At 40.4% G+C, this 19907-nt stretch overlaps 1 protein-coding gene across 1 annotated transcript in view; it reads right to left on the bottom strand.

The window, feature by feature from the left end:
- Nucleotides 1-5457: 5457 nt before the first annotated feature.
- Nucleotides 5458-19907, bottom strand: part of SORCS2 (sortilin related VPS10 domain containing receptor 2) — an 813167-nt gene continuing 798717 nt past the window's right edge. Inside the window, exons 24-28 of the mRNA XM_065404758.1 lie at nucleotides 16084-16183; nucleotides 13314-13416; nucleotides 8016-8173; nucleotides 5825-5904; nucleotides 5458-5481 (exon numbers count right to left, since the gene is read on the bottom strand). Of these exons, the coding sequence (XP_065260830.1) occupies nucleotides 5458-5481; nucleotides 5825-5904; nucleotides 8016-8173; nucleotides 13314-13416; nucleotides 16084-16183 (465 nt within the window). The remainder of the gene's footprint in view (nucleotides 5482-5824; nucleotides 5905-8015; nucleotides 8174-13313; nucleotides 13417-16083; nucleotides 16184-19907) is intronic.

Raw genomic sequence — 19907 nt, 5'->3', positions numbered from 1 at the left:
GCTGAAATATAAACAGAGATGGTGACTTTAGCACTGTATCAATCAAATGCTCATGTATAATAAAGACTTTGAATGCCAATGAATAGGCAATAAAATAAAAAAAATCCTTCCCCTCAAAAAACAAAAACAAATCTATTTTTTCAATGAAATAAAATTGGGTATGTGGTAAAACCTATGATTTGAATGAAAATAGCCACAAGCCTATTTACGATGTAGTAAACTTTTGATAAGTCTAAAAATTCAAAACACACCTAGAACCAAAATGGTTCATGGTCAAGAAGACTGCAAACAAATGAACATATTTCTTATTCTTTGAGAAAGAAAAGTCTCTCTTCACACACAGGATCACACAACGTAGAGGAGAATAGCCACCACTGCAGTTGCATTTCACTAACCTCAGTTCAAGAGGCACTATCTATGGGCAGAAGATCCCCAAAAACCTTAGAGAGGATTTTTAATCAAAAAGGCAAAACAAGTAGTAATCATTAAAAGGTTATGTGAAAAATGCCTCAATCTTGTACCAGCCCCTGGTAATACATGGAGAAACACGGATCTGGCTACACTAGTCCAACCAGCAGTAATTATAGAACTAAAGCACCAGAATTTGATATCCTTACTCATGCTGAAAAGCACCTGAATCCTTGATTAATCCCACTGAAATCATACCACTCAAGTAAGATACAATTCAGTGTATCAGGATCTGGCTCAAACTAAAAAAAGGCAAACAGGATGCAAAATGAAAGAGGGAAAATCTTGCTGTATCCCAGCGCCTGATTCTGACACCCTTACTCAGATTTTACTGTTTCCTCCATGAGTGGTCCCATTGAACTCAAATAGGGCTATTCGTGGAGTAAATTACTACACAGTATGCTTAAGGGTATCAAAATCTATCCCTAAATAGTTGTACGTACAACTAGAGTATTGCCAACTTATTTCACTTGCAAATATTGAACAGTTGTTAACATGGGGCTAGCCTGTACCACCCTTTCTCACATCGATTAATACCTTACTCCTCTAGTACCTCCATTCATTTCAGTGTGACTATTTGAGGGGAAATGTATGACTCAATCTGAGGACTGTTTAAGGAGGAAAGAACTACTCATCATTCTAATAAGGAAGCATTTTACACCCACTTGAACCTGGTGTAAATGACTACACAAGGGGCTGGACCACAATGAACTGGGCCTCAAAGGTATCACAGATACACCTTGGAGTTTATTGCTTTAATTTTTGAGAAGTTCACTTATACAATGTCGGGGGGGGGGGGTGCGTAAACCTCTTGGATGCATTTGTGAGTATGCTGCAGCTTGCTACGAAGGAAGTGTTTTAAAACTGAAATGAAATTGTCTAAATCAACCACAGGAAGCTGTTCCACATAATGTAGAGAGGAAATCGAAGCTGGCAGCCCTAACCCTAGGTTCTGTTTAAGACAGCCTTACTGAGAAGGAGCCAAGGCTCCCAGGATCATTCTAGAACTCAAGGCATGCTTTTTACAGTGTTAGACACTTGGCATTCTAAGAAGGCCACAACGTGTAGATGAGGCCAACATATTGCCAGTTATGCTGTTATAGTTTTTGCTATAGTCCAGTACCAGCACTGGTAGATGTCAATGTGGTGGGTGACTCACTGAACTCACATTATAAGACCTTTTACCCATTAACATTGCAGAATGCAAATAAATTTAAGACATTAGTAAGCCATGTGCAGATTAGCAAATCAATGGCAATGTCACGATGCCGACACACAACAATTAGCTATTCCATAAGCTGTTTTTGATTGAAACTACATTTTTGCTTTTTAACACTCTTAACACCTTTGTGTGGGGCTATTGGTTTTCATACTTATTCATAACCTTTTAAATGATAATTAGTTATGATTAAAAGTAAGAAAAAGAAATAATTAATGATTAATACTTTGCACTTATAGTCCTTTCATTTGGAGGATCTCAAACAAAGAGTAATACATTTAGCCTCATGATATCCCTATGAAATAAGTAAGTATTATCGTCCCCATTTTATAGATGGGGAAACTTAGGTACGTACAGGTTAAGACCCAGATTTTTAAAGTTATTTAGGTACCTAATTCTCATGAGTTAGGCATCTAAATATCTTGAAAGACCTGTTTCCCAAGTCCTGTTCCCTGTCACCTGTTTCCCAAGTCCTGTTCCTTACCCATAATATTGTCCGTCCTCACTTAGAACTTAATATAATTATAAGAGTTTGTGTGTGTGTGTGTGCGCGCCTCTGTGCATATCTATAGATGTGTGATATACACACACGTGTGTACATATATATTTCTGTGCATTTGTCCATCTCTCTGTATAAAGAGATACAAAAGTGTGTGTGTATATATACACACTTCTTCCCTTTAAAAAGAAAATGTGCTCCCGTGGGCATAGTTAAACAGATTCAAAATCTACCAGTGGTATGAGTTTTCATTTAAACAAAAAACAAGTTGCACTGCATGGGAATGACATCCTCCCATTTTAGAAATAATCCATTATAAAGGCATTCTGGTCAGGAACTCAAAAGACTTGCTTTATTATCTGCTGGCTATTATTTACACAGACATGGCAATACTGAAAACTCCTCAGAAAACAGTGTCTCACCACATTTGTGAGTCATGTTATACCAACCACACAGGTTTGTTTCAAGAATTAAATTAGTTAATGTTGGAGAATGCTGGGAAGATTACAAGCATCGTACATAAGTGCTAAGTATTAATGATAATGACTAGTAGAGTCTTACACATCAGTTAAATATTTTGCTTTGCAGTAGCAGTTTCCTGCCAACAGAAACATGAATCAAACGGTTGTAAATGTATAAAAATAGTTGTCAAAGCATAAAATTAGTGTATGTGAACTAGTCCCTATAATTCCCTTAGCCAGCAGGCAGACCAACAAAAAGACTCAATGACCTTTCGGGGTCCCTTCCAGCTCTATGAGATAGGTGTATCTCCATATATATATTTCCACTCTATTGTTTCTAGTTCATTTCCCCTAAAAGCAGTAAGGAGCTGGTGAACAGGGCAAGTGCACGGTGCAACAGTCCTGAAGGCTTCCAAAGCACTAATGTATTTTGTATTGACACTTCACCTCAGAAAATCCAGGACTCAGACACTAATGGGTGAATGGAGGATGTTGTGAAGGCCAAGACCATAACAGGGTTAAAAAAAGAATTAGATAAGTTCATGGAGGATAGGTCCACCAATGGATATTAGCCAGGATGGGCAGGGATGGTGTCCCTAGACTCTGTTTGCCAGAAGCTGGGAATGGGCGACAGGGAATGGATCACTTGATTGCCTGTTCTGTTCATTCCCTCTGGGGCACCTGGCATTGGTCACTGTCAGAAGATAGGATACTGGGCTAGATGGACCTTTGGTCTTTGGTCCTTATGACTGTGTCAGAATTATACTTAGTCCTGCATACAGCATTGTCAACTCAAGTATTTCCTGTCTCTCTGTGGGTTAGTTTGCTGGGCCCTGTAGGGCTTTGCAAGATGAAATTTCTGTGAGATGATTACAAACAGACTTTTTCCTGAGCAGTTAGCATGCACTTGCCACTCTTTTCAAGCATTCACACCTTACACGTTCCCATCCACTTTCATACTGTTAGTTCCTAAACCAGATTTTCTTGTGCTTTACACACAGATTCTGTGAGCTTTGTGAGAGCTTATATTGCCACATAGGAGGTGGCATGCTAATATGTTGTTTCTGAAGAAAGCATATTCCATGATATCATTAATTCCCTGGCTACATGGAAGAGCGACCTACTGCATAGGAGAATTTTTAGATATGCCGGTGAGACAGAATGGTACTGACTGCTTGGTCATTCACAAGTATATAGTGGACTATAATCCCTTTAAGGAAGGTGGCATGGACATTTAGCTACAAGCATTAGTACAACATTCAGTGTGTAAAAAAGAGCTAGTCATCCCCCGTTGAAGGCAAAAGGTGAAAAGATTAAATAGGTTTCTGAGAGAGTGTCCTAATTCCAGGCAGCTGTGATACATGGGGGATGCCAAACACTTGGCTGAACCATGCTGTGGTTCATTTCCTACACAAATCCCTACAAAAACCCACATACAAACAACCTGCAAGATGTGGATTTAGTGATGACCTCAGGACTCTCAACCCCTGGGGATAGAGAGATCAGGATAAGCAAACTCTGAACTGACCCACATGCCTTTCCCAATCTGGCTCCTTTGACAGTTTCACTGCCCTTCCCTGCAAAAATATGGCCCAGCTCAGTGATGAGGGACAAAGAGTGACACCCGGTGGTGAAACTGATGAAGTGCAATCCCTTAAATTGCATCAGTTCCTTGCTGCAATCCTTCCTGATTGTCAAACACGTCAAAGATGGTGAAGTTCAGCTGCGAGTTTGCCCATCTTTACATCAGAGGCAGGAACTGAACACAAAGGGAAACTCCAAGTATCTGTAGGACTAAAAGTTCTGGTGTGCTGCACTGACCTAGTTGGGGGAGAATTCGTACATATATTGGGCCTCTGCCCTCAAAATAGAAATGTAAAAAAAAACATACAAAAAGCTACTTAAAAGAGGTATTTACACTTTTAAAAAGAGAAAAAGGGACAGGCAGTCAGAACTGTTTATTATACAATAACTGGTCTTGCAACTGCCATGATGGAGGTGCTCAAGTTAGAAGTTGACAGAAGAGCAACTTAAACCAACCGGCCTCTAGAAGTGAAAGCACCTGGTCTGGAAGTAGCACCAAGCTAGTGGGTTTTTTTGGGTGGGTTGGGGGTGGGGTGAGGGAGTGGTGCTGGGGGCTTCCTAGGACTCATTTTACTTGCAAGAAGGCTTAACACATTACTTACTCAATTTATAGCAGGGACTCACATAGTGAGCTGAAGCTCATTAGATTGTCTCACACATTTTAAAGGTAAGAACTTGGATTGAAGAGGAGCTAAGGAGTACATTTATCTCCTTGCTCATTCCTCTCTTAGTGCTGAGCCAGAACAGGCAGTCACAGCCTTTTAAACAAGTACAAATTTGTAGCGACCAACCAGCCATCTGCTTTGTACTTACTAGTCACTGGTTTTTAAAGTCAACCTCTTCAGGGCTGCTGAATTTCAGTCTTCCATTGAACACCCCCAATAAAAAGAACTAAAGTCCAGTCCTTCTAAAACTGAACATAAAGAACTAGAACATATACAGAAAAGAGAAAATGTGGCATCTAGTGTGCCTAGGGCTACAAATGTGCTACCTTAGTTTGAGTTTCAATTGTAACAAGTTCCCAGTCTACAGTAACAGATGATGGACACTTGTCGTTTCAAGACTGTTTAGGAACCTACTTTCCCACCAGCAGGTACAGCCATGTTTGCAATTTGGTGACATCCCCAGGGAAAAATTAAACAATACAGAGAAGAGTCTTTCGGTTTTTGTGTTCAGCTGTAAACATCAGCTAACCAGGTAACTGTGCATCTCTCTGGAGTTAATGCTCAAAACCACGCCTGAGTGATTGCCTAAAAAAATATAAAAACAAAATGCTAACATTAGTATATTTTGAGCATTTTACTATACATTCCCCTTTTATTGCAGAGACAAGTCAATCAAATTAGATGGTCGTCTTATCACACAACAGTTCAGGTGCAGGTGGTGCAGCAGCTCAGTGTACCTACAGCATACTTTCTACTTCAGTGCTTTAAAGTGTCTGCTCCTGATGGCTGTTAGTGAATTCCTAGTGTTTCTATCCCAGTGACAGCATAAGGTGGTTCTCTTTGCAGCTTAAAAAGGTGTAGTTGTCTTGAGGGGAGCAGGTGAGGGAGGAGAATGGAACCTGAGGCTTCCATTCAACATGCCACTGACCTGGGACTGGACACTGACCGGCATCAGCAATAAGGGAACTCTGTAGCTGTTCAAGTTTCCACCTCTCCCAGAAGGAGTCACTGCAAGGAAATGGAGTTGAGGAGTCCCAAGGTGGGGGTTGCGATAAAGTAGGCAACATAAAATATATAGAAAACAAAAAAAGTGGATGGGTGAGTCTGGAAATACTGTACTGTGACAATTCAAAAGTTATGAAAAGAGAGAGAGCAAACAGAAAACTAGGTTTGTAAAACCCTGCTGTGCATGGAGAGGCGGCTCTAGAGTTGGGGGGGAAAACCTATCAGAATAAGTAGGAATCTCCATAGCATACGAACCATCTGCAAATAATGTCATAAAACAGAATTTAATATTTCAGTAGGGATGGCGACATGCTTCATACTTCAGCCAGACAAAATAGCACAATATTGAGACAACTGGGAAGATTTCCTATGTAGCATTGGGTGCTATTGAAGGAAATACTGCAAATAACAAAAAAGTGCATGGTGTAGAAGTATAGCAAGAAAAAGTCTTATGTCTTAAAACTGTCTGGCAGCTGATAAACATACATGGCTCTGACCCAAGGACATGAGCTATTCCTGTTCCTCTGGATGTGTGCTGGTGCTGACAACCTGGCAGAACTACAGGTCACATTCAGATTTGCATTGGTTAACTGTCTAACTTAAGACTTCGTCATTGGCAGGTCTCGGTCCTGCACTCCTTACTCAATCAACACTCTTATTGACCCCAATGGAAGGTAAGGAGTGCAGGATCAGACCAAATAGAGCCTACAGTGAGCAGGCAAGGAGATTATTTTTGAATGGGTTGTAAATCAGGGTAGAACTTCTTCATTCCCATGTCCTTCATCCTAAGGAGCCACATATGCAAAAACAGTGAGAGGTATTACACCACTGCAAGAGGAAGATTAGAGAGAACTGGATATACGCTAAGGGGCTAGGAGTGCTTCACACTAACTGAAGAACCCTGAATGTACCTTCTTAGCATTCCGGACTCTATTCTAGAGATGAGATAATTGAAACAAACTTGTCATGCAAACAATTTTTGTGTACCAGGGTCATTTGCAGTGCTACAGTATTGGTAGAGCTTTGTAATATAATCCAGGTTCTCTTTGAAGGGTTTTAATGAAAACAACAATGATTTTAGTGTGTGCAATTTGTTAAAAAATGTACAGATCTGGGCAAACACAATTTTGCAGGTGAAATATGTTTTTTTCCCTTTCAGTGGCAGCATATGGTTCAGCTAAGGAAAATAAAAACAAGAGGCAGTTAGAGATAGACAGTAAGAATAAAAAAAGAAATTAAGGACTTCCAGGACGTCTGCCCTCCGTGGCTGATCTTAGCCCTCCATGTAGGGTTAATGAAGCCATTTAACCTCACAGTTGTCTCTACCATCAATTCAGCCAGTTTTAGAAGCCTGAGATTTAGGGTCAGATGTTCCATTTTCACAGAGTTGTCAGAAACAGCACTAGACGATCTTCCTTTGTGTGCTACACTTTTCAGGCTGCTCTGTGTTCTCAATACATTTGGAGTATTTTTAGACTAGCTCTCTACATTACATTCAGCATACTCGTGAATTGCCTAGACAAGCACTTTCATCTAACTTTGAATCATCTGCTCTAAGAGACATTCATAAAAGATTCCTGAATGGGAATTCAAATGACTGTCCATTGGATACTGGCAGGTCAGGACTCAAAATAGGATGAATTCAATGAAGTTTTGTATTTGGGAATTAATTGAAGGTGTCTAAAAGAGAGGACATCTCCTTACAATCTACCCTGCATTATGGAAACATTCATTCTACATATCATTTCTCTCTGCCTAAAATTCATTACACTTTGAATTCAAGGCATGTGCAAGTTAATTTAAACGCTAGTGAAGTTCATTATTCATATGTTATATATGCTGCTTTTTGTATGATCTTCCTAATGTTGTTCACATATTTCTCATGACAGTGTATTGTACAACCTTACACACTGTGTATTTATATGGCATGTCATAAAAAAAAAACAGGATAGACTGAATTTAAAACAAAAACAAAGGATAAAAGGAGAAGTGTTTCCTTGCTAGCAGTTTACCATTCGATCCCTCTTGAAGCTGAGTAAACATTAAAACATAATTTAAAAAATAGAACAAACAAAATACTAATTGAGACATTAATAAAGTGAAGGTGAAGTTACCTCTTGCGTTACCCAGCGTCTGAGAATCCAGATCATCATCAATAAACTCCTCACCCTGGATGATGTTCTGGGTGTCCTCACTGTGATTAACAGGGCTGGTCATCTCCTGTTCCTTTTCGTTGTGCATCTGGGCATAGACATTTCTGCCTGGCAGTTTCCTAAATAGCACAGGAAAAAATATCCTTTGATGGAATTTAGTTTCATATTATATTCAATTAATCATATTAACCTCAAACCCCTATGGAAAAATCCTATAGAATTAAAGAAAGAATAATGTTTCCATTGAATTTTTAAACTAGCCTAAAGAACTCTATAGTAATACATTTTCTATTTAATTCTATAGGATTTTACAGTAATAACTATAGATTTCCCATTAATAACTACAGAAGCTCATTGGTTTTATCCCTATTACATTTTATAGGATTTTTCTAGATGGGTATCATGTACTTGCCTGGTTTTGATATAAGGATTTCTATATAAACACAGATCTTTTTGTTTTTTGTTCAGCTATTTACTGAACTCCCAGTAACTACAATTTAAAAAAAAAAAAAAAAAAAAAACACTCTAAACTGAAAACATGTCAATAAATAATATTTCTTGCATTCCTAAAATGTCATCATAGAAGGATGACAAAGCATCAATTCGTTATGTCTTACTCTGCAGCAGTATGACAACCGCTTATTCAAAGTTAAAACAATTTTGTGACCTTGTATCAGTGCTAACAACAATATGTTTATGTGTGTGTTGTTTCGAGAGATTGGCAGTCAATACTTGACCTTCACGGGTCAGGGTGTGGGAGGAGCAAGCTTTTCAAATTGTAATTACATTTTCAGTGCCTCGTACCCCCTGCCGATTGCCTTTTGTGACCCTGGGAGTCGTGACCCACCGGTTGAGAAACACTGCACTACAGCAGCCCTGAGGTTACCTCAATTTAACAGCTGCTGAGGACAAGAGAGGTAGAGCAAACTGCCCCGGTTGCATAGATTCAGTGGCCCAGCTGGGAATAATAGCAATATGACATCATAGTTTAATTTCCATAGTGTCTCCATCAACCCCTCTGCTGAGGTAGTCACAGTGTTGTACAATATTAAAACATACTGAAAAGATTATATATATATATATATATATATATATATATATATATATATATATATATATATATAGCAAATGAAAGCACCCAGTCCTGGCTCCAAGAGTCTTCATAACCAGGAGATAACACACTTTTCAAGAGAAAGACGGCATTTTATTTATGTTTATTTAAATAATGATAAAAAGATGTCGATACCAGGCTCTAGGTGCCCTAACACAATTCATGCTACAACAAAGCTTCAGCAGCTTTTAAATAAATATTTAAACAGGAATTCTGATGTATAAGAGTTTAGAGTTATATGGTCTCCTGGTCCCACACCTTTCTAGAAATTATTCTGGACAGTAGGGCTATGTTTCTTCTACATTACACAACCCTAATAAGCCTAGAACATACACTGTTTGCTATATGCATATTATATTCTATAGAAACGCTTAATCTATCCTCTAGAAAATGAACAAAATTGCATAATAAACCATAATCACTGGCTTCAGAAGGCAGATACACTATTTAAGCCCAATAGTAGTATCTGTTAGGCCATCTTTCTCTAATCCCCCTCCTACTGTTTCCTACTATTAAACATTTTGAAATGTAAATAATACAGAGTACTGGAGCATGCTGTCAGCACTTAAAGTAACAATAACCATAATAATGATAATACATTGAATAGAATATTTATTGTGGTGTTAGTTTGGGGGTTAATGTTCAGATGAATGACTTCTTTGTGCTTTAGAGCAGTCATGATTTACTTTGTCCCATTCATTTTAGAAGCCTGCCTTTTCTACAGGGCATTGTTTTGATTTTAATAAAATATGGATCATCAAATTACTACCTGTTTTTATAACTAAATGGCCAGGATTGGGACTACTCATGCAACATAATAGTAGTATAGGCAAAGGGGGGAAATGGGGAGGTTTTCTTCTGAAAGTGTAAATGAGATGGGAAGTCAACGATGAGGAAAGATTAGAAACTCTGCTCCAAGAGTGCTGAGATTGGGTGCAGGTTGGTGGTACCCAAGGACAGGATGCAAGGAGGTGAATATAGAGAAAGATCCATGAGTTTGGTTGCACCAAGTCTATGGAGATTTTTAAAAATAATGAATGTAATTTTTAACAGATTTTAAAATGAATGGGGAGGGGAGGGGAGAAGGAGAGGAGGAATTTGAGAATGTGAAAAGGCAGAGATCTTTTTCTTCTTCTGAAGAATCAAATGCACTCCCACTAAAGTAGGCAAAATACCTAAATAGAGGAACTAATAGTCTAATTTGGTATGATGAACCCTATGTTCCTGCTGTTGCAAAAATAAAAGAAGGACGATTTCAGCTCTTCTGCTAGTGATGTATTAAATACATGACAGCTTTGATGTGGGTGAAATATCATTTCCCTTCCCTTCCCTTTGCTTGGTGGATACTGTGCTGTTTGTCTTGTCTATATTACTGCAGAGTGCCCCACACCATGGAACCCTGCTCAGAATGCTGCTGCAGGGATGAAGAAATCCTACTAGGAAAAACATCACAAACATAAAAATACATCAGAAAAAGAAAGGGAGGATTTTTCTTTGATTGAATTACCTCTAATAAAGATGACATTGCTTTGAGAAACAATATGCAGATTCTGGAGCCTTGCTAGATAATGGGCCAGAGTCACTGGAACCTTCCAGCTGCTTTATGCTGTTCCAGTGACAGAACACGCCATGATCCTGGTTTATCTGGATGGTTAAGCTGATGGAGCATACTAGTGAATCTGGCAGCATATCATTAGCTTGAGGCACCATGTTAATTGTCTAATGCATGCAGTCTGAAGCCAAGAGGAGGAGGAGATCTTTTTGCCTCTGAGATATTCAGTTTTATTCTCTGAACTGTTTCTTGCTTCAGCAGCATTTGCCACCAGGGAAATTACCCCTTCTCACTCCAATCCCATAACAACGAAAATTTGAGAAAATGCTGGTATAAAACATTGTTAACTACTGGGATGGAAGAAATTTAGGATTTGTATTTGAAAACTACATAACTTTATCTTTTGAAAACTTATATAACTTTAAAAGTTTAGTAGGAAGTATAGCCTCTGATCATAACACTTTAGTTACTTTCTGCTTGTCAATCTCTGTCCAGGTGGACCAACTACTCCTGTGGATCCTGGTCCTATAAAACTAAGTGCTCTGGGGATTCCTGTCCTTGGATAATGTTTGCTCTCTAGAGGTCTACATTGCAATAAAAAACCTGCAGCACCCAGTCTCAGAGACCAGATCAACTGACTCAGGGCCATGGGGCTTAGCTACAGGGCTAAAAATTGCAGTGTAGACGCTCAGGATGCAGCCCAGACTCTGAGACCCTCTCCCCTCATGGGGTCTCAGAGCCTGGGCTCCAGCCCAAACCTGAATGTCTATGCTGCAAGTTTTAGCCCCACAAGCACGAGTCAGCCAACCGAGGCCAGCCGTGGCCAGGCTGTGGGTCTTTTATTGCACTGTAGGCATACCCTAGGAGAGATCACTGCAAATACTCTGTTTTTATGAATCTCAGTTCTAGGGAATCTTTACTCTGCATTTTTTCACTCTGGGAGGAATGTGCTCTTATGACGCATGTGCACTCATGAATTTAAGCTGGACTCATAGGTGAGCCTCTGCTTCAGGTGATTAACCCATTTCTAGTGATATCTGTCTCTAAGCACCCTGCTTTGGTGGATCATCCGCTTTCCATTTCAGAAGAATCAAATTTTGCTGGGGGCTGCATGATGCTGTGAGATCCTGCTCTGAAGTTTGATTTGTTCAACTGAGAAATTCCAGTGTATTAGGGGAGTTAAAGCCGTGTTACAATTCCTAGCATTCCTACAGTCTTCCTCTGCAATAACTGTGCCATTCAGAAAATAATAAGCCAAGAGGACATTTTAGAAAGGAATCAAGATGTGTCTGTTGTCTAATTGCCTCCAACTTAAGGGCTAATCAAGAGGTGTACATCGCAATGTCTCATAACTGACACCACCACCGAGTTTTATGATCATGTAATACAAACAGACAACCCCCAATGTACTGCAAATGAAATATTATAGCATCACATCATCAATTTTTATGATGATTTTTTGTTGCTCTGGGAACCCAGAATAGCTAAATGGATTTTTATTATTTTTATTCAGCTGTAGATAGAGTTTGATATCAAATTTTGTGTTTCGTTCTATAAAACAATAAGTCACTCTAAATATCAAGAAATTTAAGATTCCACAGTTGGAAAGCCAAAAGATTCTTCCTACATGAGACAAAGCACCTCTGTCTAATGAGATGACAAAGATAGTTGCTAACTTGAACTCTCAGTTAAATGCTGTACTCTTGCTGTTGTCACTAGCACAGTATGTTACCTAGTCTATTCTGTAAAAGAATGTTTATTTTAAATAAAAATCCATCTTGAAATAATAATGGGCCTAATCAACAGGTGTTTTCACTGAGTTAGGACTGCAGATTTTGTGAAATGATAATAAACGTTTATTCCCATGTTGCTCAAACCTGAAGGCTTTTGAGTACCTAACAAAAAAAGGACCATGTCCAAATAATAAAACAAATACATAAACCAGCATAAAAAAGCCAGTAACTTGCCACCTGAACAATAATGAATTCATCTCCATAATCAAATGCAGATTAAAAACGTCTGAGTTATTAAAGGAGTAAGTATTTGCTTACACAGCTTATGTGGTGGTATCAGTTGTTCCTCATGAACACATTTCTTATATTAAGGCCACTTCCATAGCTTCTTCACCTCCTCCCTAATATGTTATCGTGCGAACTGTATTCTTACTTATTATTTCTATCACAGCTGGATACTCTTAACCTGTGTGGCACTGTTTCTCTTTTGAACATGTTAGAGTTTGATTACTGAAACAGTGCCACATTGTTTTGTTTTGTTTTCTTGGTAAGAAATTAGACTTGTGGATCAATTAATTGTCCTGGTTGCCTAGGTTACTCATTAGTCCTCAGAGTAGATAATTAGGAATATATTTTAGAATGACTATTTTTTGGTGGTTGTATTGACGCAAGCTGAATGAGCTCCCACATTGCTGCTATTTACCTACATCAACATCAATTATAACCTTGATGTCTGAAACGTTCAGAAAAAACAAGCTTTAAAAGCTTGAGACCCGTCAGTGCATTGCTTCAAAAAAGTCTATTTTTCAAGAAATGATACACGTGAACAAATCTAATTCTTAAAGTATATAAGGTTTACTTGCCTTTTAAACTTGTAGAGAATGAAGGCCCCAACTACAACTAGACAGATAACAAAGAGAACCACTATAGCCCAGTATCCACTGCCTCCTCCAATCCTCTGAGAGTCTGAAATGCAAGACATATATTTGAAGAACTCAGTAAATCTGCTTTCAGACCAGTCATCATCTTGGGCTTGCCTTATTATTGAATCTCTTAAGTAAAAACCACTAGATTTGTATTTATACCTTCTCCTTGTCACTACACCATGTAGCTTCTTCAAATAGTACTCTTGGGGGAATTCTGCGCCAAAAAAATTCCAAAATTCTGCATATTTTATTTGTCAGAATAATGCAATATAATCACACCAGTTTCACTTATTTTGGTAATTTATTTAAACTATGATACAGAAAAAAAAAATTGTAATAACTGTTCAGCATTTCCTAAACACATGAAAGTTCAGTTACAAATACTTGGTAACCAAGACCCTGCATTCTAATTATAATCCTGGATTTTCATTTAAATTGCATTACTTTTATTTTGGTGTTCTGTAAAATACAAGGTCGCTTTAAATTGCTCAGACTTTCACACGTGAAAGTCATACAGTTTTGCTAATCATTGTCCTGCATTTTTTTAAATGGATAAGTAAAATAGATCCTGAGCTGTAATCTAACCCCATTGTGCCTCTCTGGCTCAGGAAAAAGCACATTGACCAGGGGATCTCAAACTGGGGGTTGGGACCCCTCAGGGGGTCGCGAGGTTATTACATGGGGGGGGTCGCGAGCTGTCAGCCTCCACCCCAAATACCACTTTGCCTCCTGCATTTATAACGGTGTTAAATATATTTTAAAGTGTTTTTAATGTATAAGGGGGGTCGCACTCAGAGGCTTGCTATGTGAAAGGGGTCACCAGTACAAGAGTTTGAGAACCACTGACAGACCTTCCTAGATGAGGGTTTTGTTGCTATCATTTACAATACGGCTCCTTTACACCACTCTGGCAAGGTAAAGGAGCCTTAATTGACTAAGAATGGGAACAATTAACTAACAGTGGGAACGTGAGCAGCCTGCCTGTTTAGTTGTTACATTTCTGCTCTGTCTCAGGGACAGAGCCTGCTTCACACACCCCTACTCCTCCAAGCTCAGGATGCAGCAACAGGGATGAGAGGGACAGTGAGTCTCTCACTCATTCGCACCCAGGCAGGCACCCAGCCCCACCCCATTATTGTCTCTCCATGATCTCAGGCATACATGCCCGGCCTCCCTCCTTCTCCCCACAGTGATCTGCTCTCTGCCGCTGGTTGCTCCCAGCAGACATGCCCGGGCTGCCATGCAAGGGGCATGTGTTCCCCACAGATTTCTTTGCTCCCTCATTTTTCTGTGGGGGAGCCAAGAAATCTGCGGAAAGTATGAATTCTGCGTCTCCTGCAGGGCGCAGAATTCCCCCAGAAGTAAAATAGGCAGCACCATAAACTAATTTGCAGACCAATTTGTGGATGCAGGAGAGAGGACAAATTTAAATGAAATAATAAATAATGATAATGTAATTATTTGCATGGATAGTGCCATTTTTCCAAGGATCTCCAAAGGTATTGTAGGCAATAGTCAATCAGCCTTCAGATTTCTCTATTATATGAGATACATAAACATTACTATATTCATTTTACAGATGAGGAAACAGAGAGAGTAAGGTCAATTGACTTGCACAGTTACACAGTGCCAGAGTTTAGAATGGAATTCAGGACTCCTCACTTCTAGTCTCTGTTCTTGCTACCAGAGTATATTGACTCTTAACGCAAGTGATTTCTACCTCATTTTTTTTTTTCAGATTAGAAACTACAGTGGTGGGTGTATATAGTTGAACCGAAGATAGAGAGGATGTGCCTTATTTTGACCTGGGAACTGACTTGGCAATACAATTTACATCACTATTTATGACACATCTAAATAGAGCCCAATATGCTTTGCTCTTTTTGCTGGGTCAGTGTCATTCAGCAACAAACAGAACAGATGTCATGAAAGATGATGCACATGCACAAACAAAGAGGCTTTGACATTGTCAGGGAGGGCTTAAGTTGAAGCTGTCCTTGCTGCTAAAACACAGCCTCTTCGTTGTATGCTCCCTTCATAAAACACCCAACACACAAATGCAGAAAACTTTTCAGTCCTTGCCTCTATTTTTGTAGGGTTGGATCTGTGGGTCCAAATACTTACAGGCTGGCAAATTGAGGACCCTGATATCTGAGGGCAGGTCTACACCACCCGCCTGAATCGGCGGGTAGAAATCGATCTCTCGGGGATCGAATTATCGCATCTCGTCGGGACACGACAATCGATCCCCGAATCGACGCTTCTACTCCACCAGTGGAGGTAGGAGTAAGCGCCGTCGACGGGGGAGCTGCGGAGGTCGATTTGCCGCCGTCCTCACAGCGGGGTAAGTCGGCTCCGATACATCAAATTCAGCTATGCTATTCGCGTAGCTGAATTTGCGTATCTTAAATCGACACCCCCCCCCCGTAGTGAGGACGTAGCCTGAGTGTCCAAAACTGTGCTTTCAATTTGTGCCTGTATAAGCTGGCCAGCGTTTGATAATCTGTTTACATTTTAGTGAAAAGGACAAAAGTGGGAGAAAAAATATTTTCAAGCTTCTAACAGGGTATCACAATGAAACAAACAATGAAAAATAGTAAAAAGTTGCTTTGATAGTATATTTTACATTAATAAACAGCAGAAGAAACCAGTTAATGTGACACTTCTCTCAGAACTCTAATAGCAATCTACAGATTGGGGTTTTTACCTGAATCAGAGCCGGCTAACGTCACTAAGACCCAGTATCCTTCCCTCAGGAAGAAGCTGATGTTATGTGCATTCAAGGCCTGCTTTATAGCAGCTATTCTCTGAAAACGTAAGAGAGATAATGTCACACATCTTCCACGTAGTTCCACTTTGAGAAATTCAATGCACTAAATTGAGAAACATCTAAGTTCATTCAATGTGGTGAGAAACCTGGAAGACATTTGTTGACCATTTCAATGAGTTGTAACTTTTTAGGCAATTCTGGTTTTAAAAATCATTCAAACCTGTGCAACCTATCAATGTTGGAAAGTTACAAATGTTCATAGCCAAATCTTTCTTCCCCTTATGGAGCTCTTTACTTTTTTTCGCATTATGCGATAGACAGCATTTCATTTACGGGAGCTATTGGGCCCACCTGAACTGTAACTTGCACAATGAATAATCCACACTAAAACCTGTCTCCAATATACATATTCTTCTAATGATATCAAAAGACAGGCTTCTCTGGAACTTTAGATTTCTTACATATGAAAAGTAATTGTTGCTTGATAATGCACTGCATGTCATGCTTTTCTTCACTTTCTTATCTCTATGGATGGATGGCTGTTTGCAACACGTTTTTAAGAAGCTTCTGTCAAAACAGTTATTTCCATCCACATAGAAACAGTTTCTCCTATTTTTCTAATGGGGACAAAGCATACTAAAATATGACCTCCCTCATTTTTATGGAACAGCACCATTAAAAGTGCCACCACATCCCACCACTGTCAGACACATCGTCTGGCCCCTCTCTTTCTCTCCTTTGCATTTTCAACATAGGTAATTTTCCAGAGGATCAAGGCTAGTTTTATAGACTGTTCCTTAGTACAGGATACCGCTCCCCACAGGATGCCAAATTAGAAGTTTCATAGAATCATAGAACTGCAAGGGACCTCGAGAGGTCATCTAGTCCAGTCCCCTGCACTCAAGGCAGGACTAAATATTATCTAGACCACCCCTGACAAGTGTTTGTCCAACCTGCTCTTAAAAATCCCCAATGATGAAGATTCCACAACCTCCCTAAGTTTGCCTTTATATCTATGAAACCTTCAAGAGAGGCTCTTTTTATATTACTGTGCTCGGTTTTGACAAGCCCTCACAGCCTATTAGGTAGAAAAGCCCCTGCTGTTTCTCTTACAGTATTTGCATGAGCTTCACAAAGGGCCAGATTCTGATCCCCATACCCACACTCAGTCCATAAATGGTTTCACTGACTTAAATAGGACTCTTTGTGGACTCAGTGTAAAGGTAACATAATTTGGGCCTCAGTTAATTTTCAGGAGAATTCTCCCAGAGAATTCTTAACTTTTTATCTCCAACTTACTGACGTGGCCATATATTGTTTCCACTATTCTCTCCCAAGTCTGACATGAGGAATAGCTCAGACAGTTGCATTAACAGCAACTTGTAAAATAATGCAACCACCACTGAAATATAGTTAGTCTCTCTCCAACAGAGTTCTGTACGTCAACCATACGTAACTGGTCCCACCAGCAATTCTCAAATCACATACACATTCTAGATCTAAAAGTAGTTCTTCCCAGTGCAATTCCTTTGAGAGACAAGCAAGTGAGTAAGACATGACATGGAGATCTGAAACTTTTAAAGGGATACTAATTTCACTCACATTTCAGAGTACAGATATAAAGTAGAGTCCATAAGGGCTGCCCAGGTTATTAAGCAGAGTCAGAGTGCATTCTCGGTACATGAACTCCTCACAAGAATGCCAGGGCACCAACTTTCAGAATTGGAGCTATCAGCAGAATAAATGTCCCTTTGTTGAAACATGAAAAGGGGGAAATACTGAAGATCTTGGCGGTCTCCTCTCAGTTATACATCAACAATGAATGATCCATAAACATGGGTGGTTTGCCACAAGTGATAACTAAGAATCCAGCCCAACACCCAATGAAGTCAATGGGAGTCTTTCCATTGAGTTCACTGGACACTGGATTAGGTCTTAGGGTGGTAAATTTGTCATGGACGTTTTTTGGAAGGATATTTACTGAGGGCACGTCTTCACTACCCGCCGGATAGCAATCGGTCTATCGGGGATCGACTTACCGCGTCTAGTGAAGACGCGATAAAATCGATCCCTGATGGCTCTACCGTCGACTCCGGAAATCCACCGCGGCAAGAGGCGGTAGCGGAGTCTACGGCGGCGCGGCAGCGGTTGACTTGCCGCCGTCCTCACAGCCAGGTAAGTCGACCTAAAATACGCCACTTCAGCTACGCTATTCACGTAGCTGAAGTTGCGTATCTTAGGTCGACCCCCCCGCTGTAGTGTAGACCTAGCCTATGTAACACAGATTTTGGTACAATCGCAGATGTCATAAAAATTTGTGACCTCCTTTAAAAAAAAAAAAATCCACACAGAAATGCACACACACCAGTAGCTTCAGTAGTCTGCCTTGCCTACATTAAGGTGGTGAAGATATGGCTGCTATCACCTATAGCACCTCTGCAAGTTCCGCACAGGGTGTGTCAGAATGGGTGTGTCCGTGGCCATACTATCTTATACAGTAACTCCCCATTTAAAGTCGTCCTGGTTAACGTTGTTACGTTGCTGATCAATTAGGGAACATGCTCGTTTAAAGTTGTGCAATGCTCCCTTCTAACGTCGTTTGGCAGCCGCCGGGTTTGTCCACTGCTTGCAGGAAGAGCAGCCTGTTGCAGCTAGCTGGTGGAGGCTTGGAACCAGGGTGGACCAGCAGGTCCCCCCTCCCCCTCAGCTCCCCCCATCAGCTCCCCACTCCCCTAAGTTCCCTGTGCAGCAGCTGCCCAGCAGGCTATCAATTGCCGGCAGTTCAGCTTTCCCTCCCCCCACTGCCATGTGCTGCTCCTGCCCTCTGCCTTGGAGCTGCTCCCCAAGACTCCTGCTTGCTGTGTGGGGGGGAGGGGAGGAAGAGCGGGGCTGTCAGAGTGTCCCCCTCCCCCCTGCTCCTGCACCCCGCTTACCCCATCTTCCATAGAGCAGGGGGGACACACGACAGGGCTCAGGATGGAGGGAGCTTGCTGGCAGCAGCTGCGGTCTCAGCAAGCTGATCTAATTAACAAGGCAGTGTACTTAAGAGTAGGGTCAGCGTACTTAAAGGGGAAATGCACATCTCTTTCTCTAACACACAGTGTTTGTCTCTGTCTGCAATGCTGTCTCCCCTCCCTCCATTCCTGCTGCCTTGTAGAGTGTGAGAGTTAACCCTTGAGGACTTAGCCAATTGCTAGTTCATCATTTAGCAGTAAGGCATTCCCTGGGAAATATCCCACCTTCTGACTCCTTCATCTCAACCAAGCTTCACAATCATCATCACTGTGTACCAGTATTAAATTGTTTGTTTAAAACTTATACTGTGTGTATATATATATATATATAATATAGTCTTTTGTCTGGTGAAAAAAAATTTCCCTGGAACCTAAACCCCTCATTTACATTAATTCTTATGGGGAAATTGGATTCGCTTAACATAGTTTCGCTTAAAGTCACATTTTTCAGGAACAGAACTACAATGTTAAGTGAGGAGTTACTGTACACCAGTAAGTAGCTGTAGGGCTGTGGTGGGGAAGCTGCATGCTGCACCTCTTCCCATTGTGGAGAAAAGGTTACCAGGGAACACACTCCCTCCAGTGTCCATGGAGGTGTTATATCTGCGCCTGGTATCTGTATGCCCTTTTGTATGCCCCACCCCCAGCTGAATGCTAACTAGACTCTGTCAGCAACATATAAGTATGATGAAGAATATATAGCTTCTCCCAGATATATCTTTTTGATCCTGACTTTGGCATCCCTTT

This window comes from Emys orbicularis, chromosome 5, assembly GCF_028017835.1.
Source record: "Emys orbicularis isolate rEmyOrb1 chromosome 5, rEmyOrb1.hap1, whole genome shotgun sequence".
Lineage (NCBI taxonomy): Eukaryota > Metazoa > Chordata > Testudines > Emydidae > Emys > Emys orbicularis.
Note: the sequence above shows the minus strand (reverse complement) of the source record. Positions and strands in the feature narration are given on the sequence as shown.